Source organism: Geotrypetes seraphini, chromosome 3 (genome assembly GCF_902459505.1).
Source record: "Geotrypetes seraphini chromosome 3, aGeoSer1.1, whole genome shotgun sequence".
Lineage (NCBI taxonomy): Eukaryota > Metazoa > Chordata > Amphibia > Gymnophiona > Dermophiidae > Geotrypetes > Geotrypetes seraphini.
Window position 1 is genome coordinate 258,588,961 of NC_047086.1, and position 19,684 is coordinate 258,608,644.

General features: G+C 44.9%; 1 protein-coding gene across 16 annotated transcripts in view; it reads right to left on the reverse strand.

Moving 5' to 3' along the window:
- MAP3K4 (mitogen-activated protein kinase kinase kinase 4) overlaps positions 1-19,684 on the reverse strand; it is a 462,673-nt gene that overhangs the window by 301,547 nt on the left and 141,442 nt on the right. For all 16 annotated transcript variants that reach the window (XM_033937735.1, XM_033937734.1, XM_033937737.1 and 13 more), the window contains one exon: positions 1,428-1,585. In XM_033937735.1, coding sequence (XP_033793626.1) covers positions 1,428-1,585 — 158 coding nt within the window. The remainder of the gene's footprint in view (positions 1-1,427; positions 1,586-19,684) is intronic.

Sequence of the window (19,684 nt, forward strand, 5' to 3'; positions counted from 1 at the left end):
TTGCAGCTGGGCTGATTTTTAGAAAAAAGGTAAATTTAAGCATGTGTCACCTCTCCTCGCTAAACTACACTGGCTTCCAATATCCTACAGAATACATTTCAAATGTTTTTGTCTCACCTTTAAAATCTTATTCAGCATCTGCCCTCTAATTCCTCTGTTTTGGAGCTCCAAAAAATATGGACTGGTTAGAACTATGCAAAAACTTAAATTATCCTTTCTATTTCTGAAAGGCATACTTTCTACTGGTAAACTGCGGAAGTCTCTTTTCTTTAAATTAACTGAGCTATGGAATACTATCCCCTTTGTACTTGAGAGAATTAGGCTCTCTTCAAATCTTCCGAAAACATTTGAAAACTTGATTATTCACCAAACTGTAAATTTTTCCTCTTTACTGTCTCTTCCCTAACATTTCTTACTGTAAACCGAGTCGAGCTTTATTTTTATAAAGATGATAAAGTCTATAAACTCAAGCTTTAGTTTAGGGCCCAGGAGCAGCAATAAAAAAAATAAATAAATAAAAAAAACTGACACCAGCATTAGGGTGGGTCAGGCAGGGCAGCTCTAGGTAAGGGAGGAGGGCTTCAGACGAGGGAGGCGGGATGGAACGTCATTCTGCCCATGTCGAACCCTGGAGCTGCTCTGCCTGATCCACCTAATGCCGGCGTTACATTTTTTGTTTTACTTCTGCTGGGGTCCCCTCCCCCACAAAGCTGCAGCTGGGCCCCTCTCCTCACCACCCTGAGAGCTGCCAGTGCTGTTGCCAGGTCCCTCCTCTCCACTCAGAGCAACTGCCGAGCCCCTGTATCCCGAAGAGATGTTACTGTTGCACTCCCTCCCCCCATAGATCCACCAAAGCTACCAAGACCCTTCTCCACCCAGAGTACTGCCACTGCTGCTGCTGCCAGGCACCCTCCCCCTCTCCAAGAGCTGCCAGAGGGGCTGCTGTTGCACCCCTCCCCCCATCCAAGAGTGCCAGTGCTACTGCTGGGCCCCCTCCCCCCCAGTATTGCTGCTGATCCCATGCTAAATTTATTTAAATTCTTTTATATTTAAATGATGCAATCAATCATGCAATTAAAAATTTTATCACTGCACAGCCCTAATATATATTTTTTGTATTTGCTGTAGTTTTAATTTCAGTTCTTTTGATTTGTTCACTTATTTGTTTTTTTGTTTGAAATTTCAGATTCCTGATACAAGCTATTTTAGCTGAAACACATGTTGAATCTAATACAGCCAAGCATTAAACTTTTTTTCTGGACACCTCTGGCCTGTCTTCCTTTGTCTCTGTTGTTTGCTGTGATTTGAATCATTGAGGCGGACCCTTCTCCTCCCTTTATCATCTGCATGCACTTGATTTAGGGCTGAGATATGAGATTATTTTAACATCTGTTAATCATCTTTTCATGGTGATCTTGATATCCTACCAGAACAGTCTGCCAGCCTGAGCTTCTCCTCCACGTATGTAAGGAGTGATTTCTTTGGTGAAATTCCATTCCTCTTCCAAGAGATTTTTCAAACTATGAGAAGCTTGAGGTAATTGCTGCAGCATTTGGATCCAGCTTCGCATGTAATCAAAATAAACCTGCATGTTAAAAAAATCCCACATAATAGTCAGTTTATTGAAGAATGCAAACTATCAGCTACAGCAATAGTTCAGTCTCACATTCCACATATTACATTCCACATATTACATGCAACATTTACTATGCAAGCATTCTGCCCTTACTGCACATGTCACTGGGCCATTACACAAATAGAAAATTTCACTTAAAAAAAGATGAAGTATGTCACTTAACTTCCAAGTACAGTATTTATACAGAACAGCTGTGTATGGTAATTTTTGAGCTCCTATTATCATCATTCAGGAGTTTGGAATTAGTGTTCATTGCATTGTCAATGATATCAGCAAAATTTTTCACTCTCTATCTAATTTGCAAAATTGCTTAGATGCTACTTTTCCTATGGATCAAAAAGCACAGAGTTCTACTGAATATTATAAAAATAATCCTGTGCTGGCTTACAGGACCATCTTGACCATCTCCTTCAGTCAATGAATTACAAGGGAGGTCTGATAACAATATTGGATATTTTGATAGATTACCAACTTATGTTTATAGAACAAATTTCTATAGTGGTTAAAGGTTTTTATGTACTGTGCCAATTATGTTAACTAAAATAAATTCTTGATGAAGCAGCATTACAATTATGTTCTTCTCATAGGAGCCAACTCCTAAAAATGAGTAAGGCTGCAGAACTCAAAACTCACAACAAATTTCCCCTTACCCAACAAAGGGTGAAAAAAAAAGGAAAAACAAAATACAGTAGAACGTCAATTACTCGGACTAACCTCGTCAGAGAGCAGACCAGATAATTGAAAAGTTGGATAATTGGACATCAATTTTTATTTTTAATAATAAGTGTTAAAAAATAAAATCAACGCCCCCACCCCTATCGACAAGAAAAGGCAGCATTCCCTTTCTCCCCAAACAAACACCACCAACCTCACTCCCGGACCTAGAGGAAAGATCCCAGGCTTACCTTGTTTCCCTGGTGGTCTAGCGGCGCACTGGGGCAGGAGTGATTCCCACTTGCTCCTGCCCATACTTCTTCAGCAACAAAAATAGCTGCCGAGACTTCCAGCCTCATAGCCTCACGAGACTGCTGCTGGAAGTTGTAGCAGCTATTTTAAAAGAGAGATTTTCTGAGATATTGAGTATCTTAATAAAAGATACAAATATAAATAAATAAATAAATAAATAAATAAATATATATATATATATATATATATATATATATATAAATAAATAAAGGGTCTAAGTAAAGCTGTTTCATAGATTTAGGAAAACAAGAAAAAAATATTCTGAACCAAACTCTCCCTGCCAGACTCTGCACCCAACCCCACACTCCTTGCCAAGCTCTGCACCCTGTACCCCCTTCCTGCCAGGCTCTGAACCCTGTCCCCCCTCTGGTGGTCTAGTGGTAGGGCAGGACAGGAGGGATCTATCCCAGCCAACTAACAATTTTTACACCCCCAGTACCTTTTAAAATCATCCCCCGTACCCCTCCAGTACTTTTAAATCATTCCCCCAGTACTTTTTTTTAATAACCCCCCCCCGTACCCCTCCAGTACTTTTAAATCATCCCAGTACCTTTTAAAATCCCTCCCTTCCTAGATGGCTGTCTTGTCCCTGCCAGTGGCGCACAGGTCAGGAGTGCGGAGGTCAGGCATGAGCTTTCCGTGCTCCCGCCTAGTCCTGCTATCTGAATGGCTGCCATCGCGAGTCCCGCAAGAACTGACAGCAGCCATTCAGATAGCGATGCGAGACCAAGCAGGAGCGCGGAAAGCTTGCTCCTGACCTCTGCGCTGCTAGCAATGGAGGGGTACACGCTGGACCACCAGGTACTACGACAATGATGGCAGGCGGGTGTTTTAAAAGGTGTGGCAGTGTGTTTTAAAAAGGAAAGGCAGTGGGGGGGTGTGGGGGTGTTTTTAAACGGTGCTGAGGGGGGGTGTCAAAAAATTGTATCTTTGCTCCATAAGATGCACTAAGACTTCCACCCACTTTTGGGTGGGAAAAAAGTGCGTCTTATGGAGCAAAAAATACGGTATGTCTATGTGTGTGTGTGTGTATATCTATATCTATATAAAAACAGCTTTGCTTATACCCAAAGAAAAGCAGAATATCAATTGCATGACCCTTTACCCCTTTATATTACCACACAAGGCCTTTCAAGCATAGATTAAAAGATTAGGTTCTTTCCTTTGGTAATCTTCTTTCTGTTAATCCACGAATGGTGTTTAATTCAAACCCATAAACCAGTTCTTGCAAAAGTTACACTCTCAACTTTCAGCACCTCCCACATAGCAGTTTAGTGCCCCCTTCAGTTTAATCTCAAAGCAATCATCACTGGAACAAAGTACAATAAGAAGGGGTATGAGATACTTGTCCGCCAAAAGCAGATCTCTTCTGCAACTCAAAAAAGAACAAGAATTAGCAATAAACAGGAAAAATATGAAAACGTGCAAGAAACATAGCAGCAATAATAACCTGCTTTGTGCAACCAGCACTAACATTAACGGAGCCAGAGGCTGAGTAATGTTCAGGACAATCTTATAGATAGCCGTCTGGCTGGCGGAAGAACTACCTTCAGCCTGGGAATGAGAAATATCTGAGGCATAAAAGGCAGGTGATATAGAATAAAGAGAGAGTGGGGCATACAGAATCTGTCATGGATTACCAGAAAAAAAAGATTGTACCAAAGGTAAGAACCTAATCTTTCATTCTGTTACATCTACTCTGGATTCTGTATGAATGGTGACATACCATAGCAATGGCAGCATCTAGAGACAGCAGAGCCTGCCTGCAGAACTGAGGCTCCAAAAGCAGAGACCTCTAGGGCCGCCACATCCACTCTATAAAAGAAGAGAAGGCCATATTGTCATCCTACAAATTTCAGATGGAGGGACCGTCTGAGACTCAGCTCATGAAATAGCGACACTCCTGGTTGAAAGTGCCTTGAGTGAGACTGGCAGCTGTTTTCCACAGGCAATGTACGATGACAAAATGGCCATCCAAATCCAACTGGCAATAGAAGCCTTGGATGCTGGACTGACAAGTCAGCACAAACAGATTAGAAAGACAAAACTCATTGGTTCATTCCAAGTAGTGAAGTAAGAGTCTCCACACATCCAGCTGCCATAATTTCCTATCCTGTGTACTCAACCCCGTGCAACGAAAGGTAGGTAGACAAACCTCATGGTTGATGTGGAAATCAGAAACCACTTTCAGAAGAAAAGAAGGAATGTCATGGTGAGTCATACCTGTCTCCGTAATCCTGAGAAAGGGCTCTCTACAAAAAGCTTGCAGCTCCGAAATGTATCTTGCCGAGATGACCACTAGGAAAACTGCCTTTACCGTAAGGTCCAGCAGGAAGATTTCTAAGTGATTCAAAAGAAGCTTTAGTAAGACCCTTTATAACAAAAGTTAAAGTTCCAAGTGGGAAAGAAACCTTAACATTGCAGAAGCCACAAACAGAGCACACATCTAAGAAATCTAGTCACGTCCGGATGAGCTGTAAGTGAAACTGATCCAGTGTGTTCCCTGAAGATTGAGAGATCTGCTACTTGTACCTTGAGAGAAACCACTGCCTAGCCTTTTTCCAGACCAACCTGCAGGAAGGCTAAGACCACCAAAATAGGAACATAAGAACATAAAAATTGCCGCTCCTGGGTCAGACCAGTGGTCCATCATGCCCAGCATGACCAGTGGTCCATCACGTGGTGGCCCTCTGGTCTAAGACCAGCGCCCTAACCGAGACTAGCCCTATCAACGTATGTCCTTGTTCAGCAGGAACTTGTCTAACTTAGTCTTGAATCCCTGGAGGGTGTTTTCCCTTATGACAGACTCTGGAAGATTGTTCCAGTTTTCTACCACTCTCTGGGTGAAGAAGAACTTCTTTACGTTTGTACGGAATCTATCCCCTTTCAACTTTAGAGTGCCCTCTCATTCTCCCTACCTTGGATAGGGTGAGCAACCTGTCCTTATCTACCAGACTTCAGAGGGTGGTGGTTAATGGTACCCTCTCTAAAACATCGGAAGTGACCAGTGGAGTGCTGCAGGGCTCGGTCCTGGGTCCACTCCTTTTCAACATATTCATAGGGGATCTGACTCAAGGGCTTCAATGTAAAATAACACTATTCGCCGATGACGCCAAACTATGTAATATAGTAAGTGAATGCAGTTTACAGAATTATATGGCGCGGGACCTGCTTACATTGGAAAGTTGATCCTCAACCTGGCAGCTAAGCGTCAATGCTAAGAAATGTAAGGTCATGTACCTCGGAAGCGGAAATCCATGCAGGACGTACTTCTTGAACGGAGAAACTTTAACTAGGACTTCAGCAGAATGAGATTTAGGAGTAATCATCAGTGCAGACATGAAAACTGCCAATCAAGTGGAGAAGGCTTCATCTAAGGCAAGGCAGATATTGGGTTGTATCAATAGAAGTTTTGTCATCCGAAAGCCTGAAGTCATAATGCCGTTGTACAGGGCCATGGTAAGACCTCATCTGGAGTACTGTGTGCAATTCTGGAGGCCAAATTACAGTAAAGATGTGCGCAGAATTGAATCGGTTCAGCGGACGGCCACCAGGATGATCTCAGGGCTCAAGGGTCTCTCGTATGAAGAGAGACTGAACAAATTGCAGCTCTACACTCTCGAGGAACATAGGGAGAGGGGAGACATGATCAAAACATTTAAGTACCTCATGGGCCGTGTCGAAGTGGAAGATGATATTTTCTTTCTCAAGGGACCCTCGGCCACAAAAGGGCACCCGCTCAAACTCAGGGGCGGAAAATTTCATGGCGACACCAGAAAGTATTTCTTCACAGAGAGAGTGGTTGATCATTGGAACAAGCTTCCAGTGCAGGTGATCGAGGCAGACAGCGTGCCAGACTTTAAGAATAAACGGGATACCCATGTGGGATCCTTACGAGGGTCAAGATAAGAAAATTGGGTCATTAGGGCATAGACAGGGGGTGGGTAAGCAGAGTGGGCAGACTTGATGGGCTGTAGCCCTTCTCTGCCGTCATCTTCTATGTTTCATCTTCTTACTCTTCTAAGTCTATTCCCTTCAGTACCTTGAATATTTCGATCATATCCCCTCTCAATCTCCTCTGTTCGAGGGAGAAGAGGCCCAGCTTCTCTAATCTTTCGCTGTATGGCAGTTCCTCCAACTCCTTAACCATCTTAGGTCGCTCTTCTCTGGTCCCTTTCAACTAGTACCGTGTCTTTTTTCATGTACGGCGACCAGTGCTGGATGCAGTACTCCAGGTGAGGGTGCACCATGGCCCGGTACAACAGCTAGATAACCTTCTCCAATCTGTTTGTGATCCCCTTCTTTATCATTTCTAGCATTGTTCGCTCTTTTCGCCGCCACACATTGCATGGGCGGCTTCATCGATCAGAACTCCCAAGTCTCTTTCCTGGGAGGTCTCTCCAAGTACTGCCCTGGACATCCTTTATTCGTGCATGAGATTTTTATTACTGACATGCATCACCTTACACTTATCCACGTTAAACCTCATTTGCATGTCGATGCCCATTCCTCAAGCCTGATTATGTCACATTGCAGATCTTCACAGTCCCCCTGCGTCTTCACTACTCTGAATAACTTCTGTATCATCCACAAATTTAATCACCTCGCTCGTCGTTCCTATGTCCAGATCATTTATAAAGATGTTGAAGAGCACGGGTCCAAGCACCGAGCCCTGCAGCACCCCACTGGTGATGCTCTTCCAGTCCAAGTATTGTCTATTTATCCCCACTCTCTGTTTCCTATGCTCCAGCCAGTTTCTAATCCACCTGAGTATTTCATCCTTGATTCCATGTCAAACGCCTTCTGAAAATCCAGATATACAATGTCGCCCTTGTCTATCTGCCTGTTCACTCCCTCGAAGAATAATAATAATAATAATTTTATTTCTTATATACCGCTTTACCATAAGTTCAAAGCGGTTTACAACAAGTTGCATACAATGAGAGTAAGAGATGTTTACAACAAGAAGTAAGAGATCTTTACAACGAGATACATACAATGAGTGTATGATATGTAAGGGGAACAGAAAAAGTACTTTCTGGGATACAAATTGCAAATGGAAGAGAACCAAGATGGTTTGAATCAAAAGGAAGTATCTATTCAGAGATTGGGGTGCAGGGGAAAACAATTTGGGTGGTATACCTTTACAAATGAGAAGAAGGATGAGTTAATCTAAAATCAAGAGAATTGGGGATTGGTGTGAGGATAGCTGAGGGGGATTGGGCAAGAATTAGGAATTAGAATTTGTTAAAGAGACGGGTCTTCAGTGATTTTCTGAAGTCGGCGTAAGAAGTGGACTCGAGAATGGGTTTTACGAGCCATGTGTTCAGTTTGGCTGCCTGGAATGATAACATTCTGTCTAGGAACTTCTTGTAAAGACATGATTTCAGGGATGGGTAATTAAAGAGATTTATTCTGCGAGAGCTCTTATTAGAGCTATTGAGGATAAATTGAGAGGCGAGGTAAGTTAGTAGCATCCCAAAGATAGCTTTGTAGCTGATGCAGGCAAACTTGAAGAGTATTCTGGATTCCACCAGGCAACCAGTGGAGTATCTGGAAGTATGGGGTGATATGTTACCATTTTTTTTAAACCAAAGATGAGCCGGACCGCAGTGTTCTGAATTAATCTCAGCTTGTTAAGTGTCTTCTTATAAGCTCCCAGATATATAATGTTGCAGTAATCCAGCGTACTCAAGATGGATGATTGTACAAGTAATCGAAAGGATGAATCATCAAAATATTTTTAATGGTGCGGAGCTTCCATAGGACTGATATACTTTTTTTGAACATTAAATCTGTATGCTTTTCCAGGGTTAGGTGTTTGTCAAGGGTGACTCCTAGTATTTTTATAGTTTGGTCAATTTCGTAATCATGGCCATTTACGTGAATCGTGTTGTCTTATCTTTACATTGGGAGATGCCAGGAAAAATTTAGTTTTTTCTGTGTTCAGTTTTAGTTTGAAGGCCATCATCCAAAGCTCTATTTGCTTTAGGGTGTTGGTTAAGAGATTAATAAAGTCTGACGACAGACAGGTTAGTGGTAGCACTACAGTAATGTCGTCAGCGTAAATGTAAAAGTTGAGTTTTAGGCTTTATAGCAGGTGTCCCAATGTGATAAGGTAGATGTTAAATAGGGTCGGAGATAGCGGGGAGCCCTGGGGCAACCCGCAGTTGTTTTTCCAGCTGAAGGAGAATTTGTCTTCTTTGAATACCTGATAGGATATGAACTCGAGGAATTCCTGGAACCAGTTGTAAGCATTTTCTGTAATGCCTAAGGATTCCAAACAGTTCATTAAGATGGTGTGATCTACTAGGTCGAAGGCAGAACTTAGGTCCAGTTGTAGAATCATTGCACTGGTGCCTTGACTGAGAAGGGAATGTAGGTAGTTTAGGAGTGAGGCCATAATTGTTTCGGTGCTGAAGCCGGGTCTGAAACCTGATTGGTTGTTCTGCAGAAGGTTGAATTTGTCTAGGTAGGTGTTTAGTTCAGCGTTTACCAGGCCTTCCATTAATTTAGCAGCAAGAGGGATGTTTGCGACCGGTCTAAAACTGGCTATGTTATTGGATGTTTCTTTGGTGTTCTTTTTAATAGGAGTTATTACAATTTGACCCAAGTCCTCTGGAAACTTGCCAATGGATAGTTGTAGGTTGATCCAGTCTAGTAGTTTGACTTTGAAGTTGATAGGGGCCACTTTCATCACATTTGGGGGGCAGGAGTCCATCTGCAGTATGATTTGGCGTACTTGTTGTAGAGCTTATTGAATGTTTGTCAGTAAATCTCTTTGATGTTGGACCAACTCATGTCGGCTTTAGATGCATCTGGGTCGTGGGGGAAGATGTAGTCCCAGTGGGAGTCTTGAGGGCTTGATAAAGCAAGTCTTAATTTTTTTATTTTTGAATTGAAAAAATTGGCTAGGTTGTCTGCTGTAACTGTGAGTTCTTCTACCGGGTTTGTGTAGGAGTGAGTATCGTACAGGTCATTGACTAGTTTAAACAGCTTGCTGCTGTTTAAGGAGGTGCTACTATTTTGTGGGCATAGACGGTTTTTTTTCTTCTCTTTGGTTATGTTTTTGTAGCTTTTTAGCATTTGGCGCCAGGCGTCTCTAGTCTCTGGAGTTCCTGATTTTGACCATTTCCTTTCTAACCTTCTTAACTCTCTCTTTATCTCAAGGAGCTCTAGGTCAAACCAGCCTGTTAGGTTTCTAGGTCTAAACCTTCTTTTTTTCAGTGGGGCCATTTTGTTTAGGATGAGGGTGCTGGTGCAGATCCAGGAACTCATGAATTGATTAAAATCCTCGTTTTGGTTGTGAATAATATCGTAGTGAGACCAGAATTCTATGAGGTTGATCTTGCCTCTGCTGGTGTGGAATTGTGTGGGTTTGTTCTTAACTTTCATTGTGGCAGAGGTTGTTTTCCATTGCCATTCAAATTCGAAATTATATATTTTGTGATCAGACCACAGAAAATCAGACCAGGTTTCTGATATCCATCGAATAGTGGGATTTATTGAGGTTATTGAGGACAGCGATACCAGGTCCAGCTGGTGGCCTTTTTTGTGAGTTGTTACCGGGGGTGGGTTAGGGAAGCCTAGTGAAGCTAGAAAGGACCAAAATTCTGTAGTCTCTGGATGATCTGATAGCTCTAGGTGCAAGTCTATATCTCCGCATAAGAGGTTATAAGGCCCTGTTAGAGAATTGTTTAAGAGGAACTCGTGGAATTCTTCTTTGGCTGAGGTCCATTTTTTGGGGGGAATGTAGGCTAGAGTGATTATTAGGTAGTCTGCTAGAAGTTCTGAATGTAGCTTTAGAGATAAGATTTCCAAGTTGGAGGAGGAATTAGAGCTTAGAATGGAGCAGTTTAAGTTGTTTTAAAAGATTATCGCCAGTCCTCCACACCTGCCTCTTTCTCTTGCTAAGGATAGGATTTTGAAGTTAGGGGGGATGATAATGTCGTCATCCGAGAGTAGCCAAGTCTCCGTTAGTAGGACGAAGTCAGGATTGTTGTCAGTTAGCCAGTCATAAATTAGTTGGGATTTGTTCCTCATAGATCTTATATTTAGGTAGGATCCTCTGAGGTTAGAGTAGCATAATGGGACTTTGGGGAAGGGGTGGGAAGAAGCTTTTAAGTGCTCGGTCTTTTTTGATGTATGGTCTGGGAGGTCTGAGGAATGTTGTCAGGACTGAAATCTCTGAAGAGCTAGAGTCTGTGTAATCATGGGCTAATGGGGGTTTGGGTTTGAAGCTACGTACTGTCAAGTAGTAGATGGGAAGTGGGAGTAGGTAAGGGAGGGCGGTGGTCTTGCTCCTTAAACCGATTAGGTATAAGGCGAGAAGTAATATGCTCAGGCTATGGTGAAGGAGCGCCATATTGTTGAGATAATCGGAATATACAATTGTACAGTAGCCAGCTAGAGGGTTACTTATGAGTTATAGAAAAACAAGCTGATTAAGCACTGATTAAGGACAGTATCTGTGAACACATAGAAAACAATGGACAGCTAAAGTCGAGCCAGCACGGCTTCTGCAAGGGTAGGTCATGCCTCACAAACTTATTGTACTTCTTTGAGGGGGTAAACAGACAGGTGGATAAAGGGGAATCCATTGACATCATTTACCTTGACTTTCAAAAAGCCTTTGACAAGGTACCGCACGAAAGACTGCTTAAAAAGCTGTGGAGACACGGGGTGCAAGGGGAGATCCACCGATGGATCAAAAACTGGCTGGCGGACAGGAAACAGAGGGTTGGAGTGAAGGGCCATTACTCGGACTGGCATGGGGTCACGAGCGGAGTTCCGCAGGGGTCGGTGCTGGGACCGCTCCTGTTCAATATATTTATTAATGACCTGGAGGCAGGAACAAATTGCGAAGTTATTAAATTTGCGGATGACACCAAACTCTACCGCAGGGTTGATACCATGGAAGACTGCGAAGATCTGCAAAGGGACCTAACGACGCTAGAAGAATGGGCCAAAAAATGGCAAATGAACTTTAATGTAGGGAAATGCAAGGTCATGCATGTAGGGAAAAAGAACCCGATGTTCAGCTACAAAATGGGAGGATCACTGCTAGGGGTAAGTAACCTTGAAAGAGACCTGGGAGTGATGGTGGACACGTCTTTGAAGGCGTCGGCACAGTGCGCCACAGCCTCAAGAAAAGCAAACAAAATGTTGGGTATCATTAAGAAGGGTATCACGACCAGGACGAAGGAGGTCATCCTGCCACTGTATCGTGCAATGGTGCGACCGCATCTGGAGTACTGTGTCCAATATTGGTCGCCGTACCTCAAAAAGGACATGGCGGTACTTGAGGGAGTCCAGAGAAGAGCAACTAAACTGATAAGAGGTATGGAAAACCTCTCATATACTGACAGACTGAAAAAGCTGGGGCTGTTCTCCCTGGAAAAGCGGAGACTTAGAGGAGACATGATAGAAACCTTCAAGATCCTGAAGGGTATAGAAAAAGTAGACAGGGACAGATTTTTCAGATTATGGGGAACCACAAGTACAAGGGGGCACTCGGAAAAATTAAAAGGAGACAGGTTTAAAACAAATGCCAGAAAGTTCTTTTTCACCCAGAGGGTGGTGGACACATGGAACGCGCTTCCGGAGGCTGTGATAGGCCGGAGCACGTTACAAGGCTTCAAAGAAGGTTTGGATAGGTTCCTAGAGGATAAAGGAATTGAGGGGTACAGATAAGAGTAGCGGTAGGTTATAGGGATAGTCTGGGACCATTGCTCAGGCAATGGGCCTGATGGGTCGCCCCGGGAGCGGACCGCTGGGCGAGATGGACCTCTGGTCTGCCTCAGCGGAGGCAACTTCTTATGTTCTTAAGCTAGACTCTACAGAATACAAAGGTTATACAATTGTACAGTGGTCAGATAGCAAGTTATCTGCCGTAAAGGGGGTTCTTTAAGGCTCTTTGCCGGAGTCAGAAGTACAACTATACATTTATATGTTAGACATACCGCAAATTGGTTGCCTTGGCGAAGTTAGAGTCTTGTGGGTGCAGCAAATCCGTTGTTTCACAAGGGCGTTTCACAAAGGCGCCCACTAAGGCGCATGCGCCTTCATCGGCGCGCCGAACAGCTGTGCACCGTTGGCACTGTGGCTGTTTTAAAGTGTTCCCCTGATGCATCGGGGAAGGGGCGGAGCTGTGATCTCACTCTCTGCTGGGCTCCCGATTTCTCCTGCTGCCAGCTGGTATCGGTGCGGGGAAGGCAGGCTCCCGACGGCTCTGAGGCTGTTTTAAAGTGTTTCCCTGCTGGATCGGGGGAGGGGCGGAGCTGTGCTCTCACTCTCTGCTGGGCTCCCAATTTCTCCTGCTGCCCGCTGGTATCGGTGCGGGGAAGGCAGGCTCCCAACGGCTCTGAGGCTGTTTTAAACTGTTCCCCTGCTGGATCGGGGGAGGGACAGAGCTGTGATCTCACTCTCTGCTGGGCTCCCAATTTCTCCTGCTGGTATCGGTGGTATCGGTGCGGGGAAGAAGTGCAGCAGGTTTGTCAAACAAGATCTGCCTTTGCTGAAACCGTGCTGGCTGGTCTTCATCAGACCGTGTCCGTCAAGGGAATCAATGATGCGGTCCTTTATCAGTGCTTCTACCATCTTTCCCGGTACCGAGGTCAGAATACCGGTCTATAGTTTCCCAGGTCTCCCCTCAAACCTTTTTTGTAGATCGGCGTAACATTCGCCACCTTCCAGTCCTTCGGAATCTTTCCTATTTTGATCGACAGATTGGCTATTAGTTGAAGCAGTTCAGCTATGGCCCCTTTCAGTTCCTTGATGACCCTCGCATGGAGTCATCCGGTTCCGGGGATTTATTGCTCTTGAGCCTCTCAATCTGCCTGCATACCTCTTCTAAACTGACCGTTAACCCTGTCAGTTTCCAGTTTTCAGCATATAGCCTGATGGGTTCCGGTATGCTGTGTATATCTTCTTATATAGATGCAAAAAACGTGTTCAGTCTGTCTGCGATTGCTTTGTCCTCCTTTAGCGCTCCCTTTGTTCCTTGGTCATCCAACGGTCCCACCGCTTCCTTCCACCTGGTCCTTTGCAAACCACTGGTGGAAAACTTTCCAAGCCTTGCCATAGGCCACCGTAGTAGAGGGCTTTCTTGCCTACAATAGAGTAGCAGCAATTACATATGAGTAGCCTCTTTGAATCAGGGTCCCTTGCAGAAGACCAAAATGCTGGGGATTCTCCAATGGAACTGCTCCTTGAATGAGAAGACCGTGATGAAGAGGAAGCTTGAGTCCCTTGTCCTGCTAGAGACGAACCAGATCCGCATACTATAGACAGCGAGGCCAGTCTGGAGCTACTAAAATCATGAGACCTGGATGAGTCATGATCCTGCAGATGACCCGGCCATCATGGACCAAGGTGGAAAGATATAAAGAAGATCCTGGCTTGGCCAGGGCTGAACTAACACGTCCAGCCCTAAGCTTCCAGGTTCGGCTATTCAACTGAAGAAGCGCTTGACTTTCAAGTTCTTGGCGGAAGCCATCAAGTCCATTGCTGGTCTGCCCCAACGAGGCACAATGAGCTAGAACACACTTTGAAAGAGACCATTCCCCCGGGTCCAGGACTTTGTCAGCTGAGAGTCGGCTTGAACTTTTTCTACTCCGGCCACATGCACAGCAGAGAGAGCCTGAAGGTGTACCTCTGCCCACCAAATGAGCATCTGTGCTTCCAGACATTAAGAAGTACTTCTGGTGTCCCCCTGCTGTTGCATTGTCGGAAAACATTCTTACCGCTTTTCCCTCCAATAGCTTTTCTAGAAGCATAAGGTGACTTGAATTTGCATTTCTTTGGCTGCGGAGGGTCTGTAGCCTGGCAAACGGAATTACAAGTTATGCTGAGCCCTGAAAGCAAGGAAGGTCACCCCGTCGGGTTAGTTGAGCATTTGGTCACCTGCTTCAGCAGGAGAGATGCTAAACTGGATGCTGTGGCTCCCCCCGGCTGTGGCACGTGATGCAAAAATGCTCTAAATATGCTAAATATGTGTAATTCTGGCAAGAATCCACATGAGGAGAGCCCAAGGATTCCATACCAGCAGGTTTCTAGGCAAAATTTGCAGTTTTGAAAAAGCAGAGAGTTTTAGAAAAAAAAAAAAAGATTGCTAAAAATCCAAGATGGGTGTAAAAAAAAACACACCAAAATTGTGATATTTTTCACACTTCCCAAACTCTAAAAACGGTAATTTTTTGATTTTTCAGGAGGGAGAACACTCAAAACCCCACATTAGAACCTCCCACGATTCTTCTCACAGGCTGTCAGACTGTACTCACTGTGATCTGACAGGTACTGTGCTGTAGCCTGCTTTCAGCTCTCAAAGTAGCAGAATGAGAAAATTCATTGCCACAAAGCTAGAAATGATTCCTTAAAGCTAATCTTCAGGCTGCCAGTCAGACTCCTATGACTACACCTACACACTGTGGATTGACGGATGTACACCAGTACGGTCGGAGGCACGACGCAGCCTGCACTCTGCAAGATACTGCCAAGCCTCCTAAGGTACCTAACAGACTACGCTCAACCCCCTAAAAGTAGGTGAGACCATCTTAGGGACACAGCCCTGTGCTCCAGAGAAAACTATGCTGGCTGGCTAACAGGTACCCAGTGGGATCGGCCTGTCAGCTACAGAATGAAGTCTGTGAATTCTCAAGCACGCAGAGCTTCAAATTCATTCCTAGAAGTAAATTACCCAAAAAGGGGATGAAATTACAACAAATTAAAAATAATAAAATGGCGAGAGCAAAACAAAAACACTCCTGCAGGGGGGCAGCAGAACAAACACTCCAGCAGGCATATATGCAGAAAGAAAGAATTGTAGGTGGAGCTAGAGATCCCAGTGAAGTACAGCAGAGGCAGAGTGAAAAATCTGGAGTGGATTCCTTCTGCAGCAACATGCAGCTATCTAATATAATAAAGCCCTAAGCGCGCATGCGCACTCCCACCTGCGTGCTCCCATTTTCCGTGCGCTGTAGGGCATCGCAGATAGGAGTGCGCATGCGTGAGAATCCCCCGAGGCGGATATTGGCTGCCGTGGCTGCAGGCCGCAGTGGCGGCAGATGGCTGAAGCCTGGCTGGAGGAGGACGACGAGGAGCTGCGAGAGCTCCGCAGAGGCAGGAGGTGAGGAGAGAGAGACAGAGACAGATGGATGAGAAGGACAGAAGGGCTACTAGGGGGGCCAGGAGAGATGGTAGGGGATAGGGAGAGATAGACTTCAGGAAGTTTGTAGGGGGCAGGAGAGAGATGGTGTCGGGGAAGGACAGAGGGGGACAAGAAAGGGAAAGATGGCAAAAGGGGTGAAACAGGGTCAGAGAGAGATGGTAGAGGGTGTGAAAGAGGGAAAGGGAGAGATGGAAATGGTAGGACCACTGCTGCTTTGGGGCACTGAGGGAGGAAAGGTTGGTAAGTCAGGACTGCTGCTACCGCCTCGGGTAAGTAAAGACCCTGTCAGGAGGGCCAAAAGGGTACAAAGGAAATGGTGAAAGGTGAGGTGGTGGGACTGGGATCAGTGGGAGGCAGGGTCTGGGCATGATAGAGGCGGGGCATGGGTGGGGTACGAGTCAGTCAGAGTCAGGGTCAGGTATAGGTGGGGGCTATTCTAGCACCCGTTACTGTAACGAATGTAATGGGCTAAAACACTAGTGGGGAAATAACTCATCTGTCTAGAATGTCTCACATATTGCACTGGAAAGAATACTTATGGTCAATCATTACAGCCAAACGGATGACATCCCAACCTAAGGGAGTCAAATTGTTCTATCCTAATGCTTAAAAACCTCTACATAAAAACATAAGAATTGCCGCTGCTGGGTCAGAGCAGTGGTCCATCTTGCCCAGCAGTCCGCTCACGCGGCGGCCCTTAGGTCAAAGACCAGTGCTCTAAATCAATCCAGCCTCACCTGCGTACATTCCAGTTTAGCAGGAACTTGTCCAACTTTGTCTTGAATCCCTGGAGGGTGTTTTCCCCTATAACAGACTCCAGAAGAGCACAAACGACTACAGTTATCTACCACTCTCTGAGTGAAGAACTTCCTTACGTTTGTATAGAATCTATCCCCTTTCAGCTTTAGGGGTACTTAATCGTTCTCCCTACTTGGAGAAGGTGAACAATCTGTCTTTATCTACTAAGTCTATTCCCTTCAGTATCTTGAATGTTTCTATCATGTCCCCTTCTCAGTCTCCTCTTCTCAAGGGAGAAGAGGCCCAGTTTCTCCAAACTCTCACTGTACGGCAACTCCTCCAGCCTTTAACTATTTTGGTCATTCTTCTCTGGACCCTATCGAGTAGTACCATGTCATTCTTCATGTATGGTGACCAGTGATGGATGCAGTACTCCAGGTGAGGGAGCACCATGGCCCGGTACAGCGGCATGATAACCTTCTCCGATCTGTTTGTGATCCCCTTCTTTATCATTCCTAGCATTCTGTTCGCCCTTTTCGCCGCCACCACACATTGCGCGGATGGCTTCATCGACTTGTCAATCAGAACTCCCAAATCTCTTTCTTGGGAGCTCTCTAAAAGTACCGACCCAGACATCCTGTATTCGTGCATGAGATTTTTGTTACCGACATGCATCACTTTACACTTATCCACGTTAAACCTTATTTGCCATGTTGCAGACCATTTCTCAAGCTTGGTAATGTCACGTTGCAGATCTTCGCAAACCCCCTGTGTCCTCACTACTCTGAATAACTTTGAATCGTCTGCAAATTTAATCACCTTACTCGTCGTACCAATGTCCAGATCATTTAAAAAGATGTTGAAGACCATGGGTCCAAGAACCGAGCCCTGCGGTACCCTACTGATGATGCTCTTCCAGTCCGAGTATTGACCATAGCGTATTGACCCCCCCACTCTCTGTTTCCTATGCTCCAGCCAGTTTTTAATCCACGTATTTCAGCCTTGATTCCATGGCTTGCAATTTTCCGAAGTAGTTGTTTATGCGGAACCTTGTCGAACGCCTTCTGAAAGTCCAGATATACAATGTCGACCGGGTCGCCCTTGTCTATCTGCCTGTTTACTCCCTCGAAGTGCAGCAAGTTTGTCAAACAAGATCTGCCTTTGCTGAAACCGTGCTGGCTGGTCCTCATCAGACCACGTCAAGTTGATCAATGATGCGTTCCTTTATCAGCGCCTCTACCATCTTTCCCGGCACCGAGGTCAGACTCACTGGTCTGTAGTTTCCCGGGTCTCCCCTCAAACCTTTTTTGAAGATCAGCATAACATTCGCCACCTTCCAGTCCTCCAAAATCTTTCCCGATTCGATCGACACATGGCTATTAGTTGAAGCAGTTCAGCTATGGTCCCTTTCAGTTCCTTGAAGACCCTCGGATGGATGCCATCTGGTTCCGGTCATAGGCTCTTAAGCCTATGAATCTGCCAGAATACCTCTTCTAGGCTGACCGTTAACCCTGTCAGTTTCCTGTTTTCACTCCCAGCATATAGCCTGATGGGTTCTGGTATGCTGTGTATATCCTCTTCGGTAAATACAGATGCAAAAAAATGTGTTCAGTTTGTCGGTGAATGCTTTGTCCTCCTTTAGCACTCCCTTTATTCCATGGTCATCCAATGGTCCCACTGTTTCCTTTGCTAGTCATTTCTCCTTAATATATTGAAAGAACGGCTTGAAGTTTTTTGCCTCCTTGGCTATTTTTTCCTCGTAGTCTCTTTTGGCTCCTTTTACCGCCTTATGGCACCTGCGTTGATGTTGTTTGTGTTTATTCCAGTTTTCATCATCTTTGACCTTTTCCATTCCTTAAATGAAGTTTTCTTGTCTCGGATCACTTCCTTCACCTCTACAGTGAGCCACGCCGGTTCTTTGTTCTTTTTCCTCTTGGATCCCTTGTTGATCCACGATATATACAGATTTTGTGCCTCGGTGACTTTGTTCTTAAAAGGAACCAAGCTTGCTCTAGCATTTTTACAGTGCTTATCCTCTTCTTAATCTTCTTCCCACCCATGAGTCTCATCCCTTCGTAATTCCCTTTTTGGAAGTTCAGTGCTGTAGCTGTCGTTCTGGACCGATGTTTCCTCCCTGTGTGCAAGTCAAAGTGGATCATATTGTGATCGCTGCTCCTCAGCGTCCCTTCTACATCTACATCTTGTGCCAGTCCTCGCAGTCCATTTAGAATTAATTCCAGAATTGCATTTCCTCTTGTATTTTGCTTGACAAGTTTGCTTGTATTTTGCTTGACAAGGAAGCAATCGCCTACAGCATCCAGGAACTTGGTCTCCCAAACACAGCCGGATGTGCCTAGGTTCCAGTCTATACCTGGATAGTTGAAGTCACCCTTGATAACTGTGTTGCCTCCCTTGTAGTTGCATTTAATCTTGTCTGTCATTTCTCCATCAATTTCTTCGGACTGCCCTGGGGATCGGTAGTAGATGCCGATCTTCGTTTCCAGTCCATTTGTTCATGGAATTTTGACCCATAGAAATTAACTTATCTGTCAGTTGTAGTGTGTTCTCTCCAGTTGATTCAGTTCCCTCTTTGACGTATATGGCTATGCCCCCACCTTTTTGAGCCACTCTGTCTCTGCGGTATAGTTTGTATCCCAGTAGTAGTGTCCCAGATGTTTTCCTCAGTCCACCATGTTTCTGTGATGCCGATGATGTCAAAGTTATCTTTTTGTGCCATAGCTTCTAATTCACCCATCTTATTCCTAAGTCTCCTTGCGTTCGTGTATATACACTTGAGTTTACGGCCTGTTCCTTTCTTGCATTTCTTCCCCCTTGTGTCCCTTTCTATCTGTCTTGCCTATGATCCGGTTAATCTTTCCCTCCATCTTCCTGCATGTTATCCTCCGGGTATACCGGTTCTCGAACCATCGAGACTCTGTCGGTCAACTGTCAGCTTTCCCCTTCTTCCTAGTTTAAAAACCTCTCAACTTCTCTCTTGATGTTTCTTGCAAGTAGCCTTGTTCTGTCTCTGCTGAGGTGGAGTCCGTCCTTCCTGAATAGCTTGCTCTTCCCCAAGCACGTCTTCCAGTTCCTCAAACCAGCGCCGCATCTACGCATTGACTGCTTGCAGCTCCATTTGCCTCTTCTCGTCAGCCCTGAGTACTGACAGGATCTCC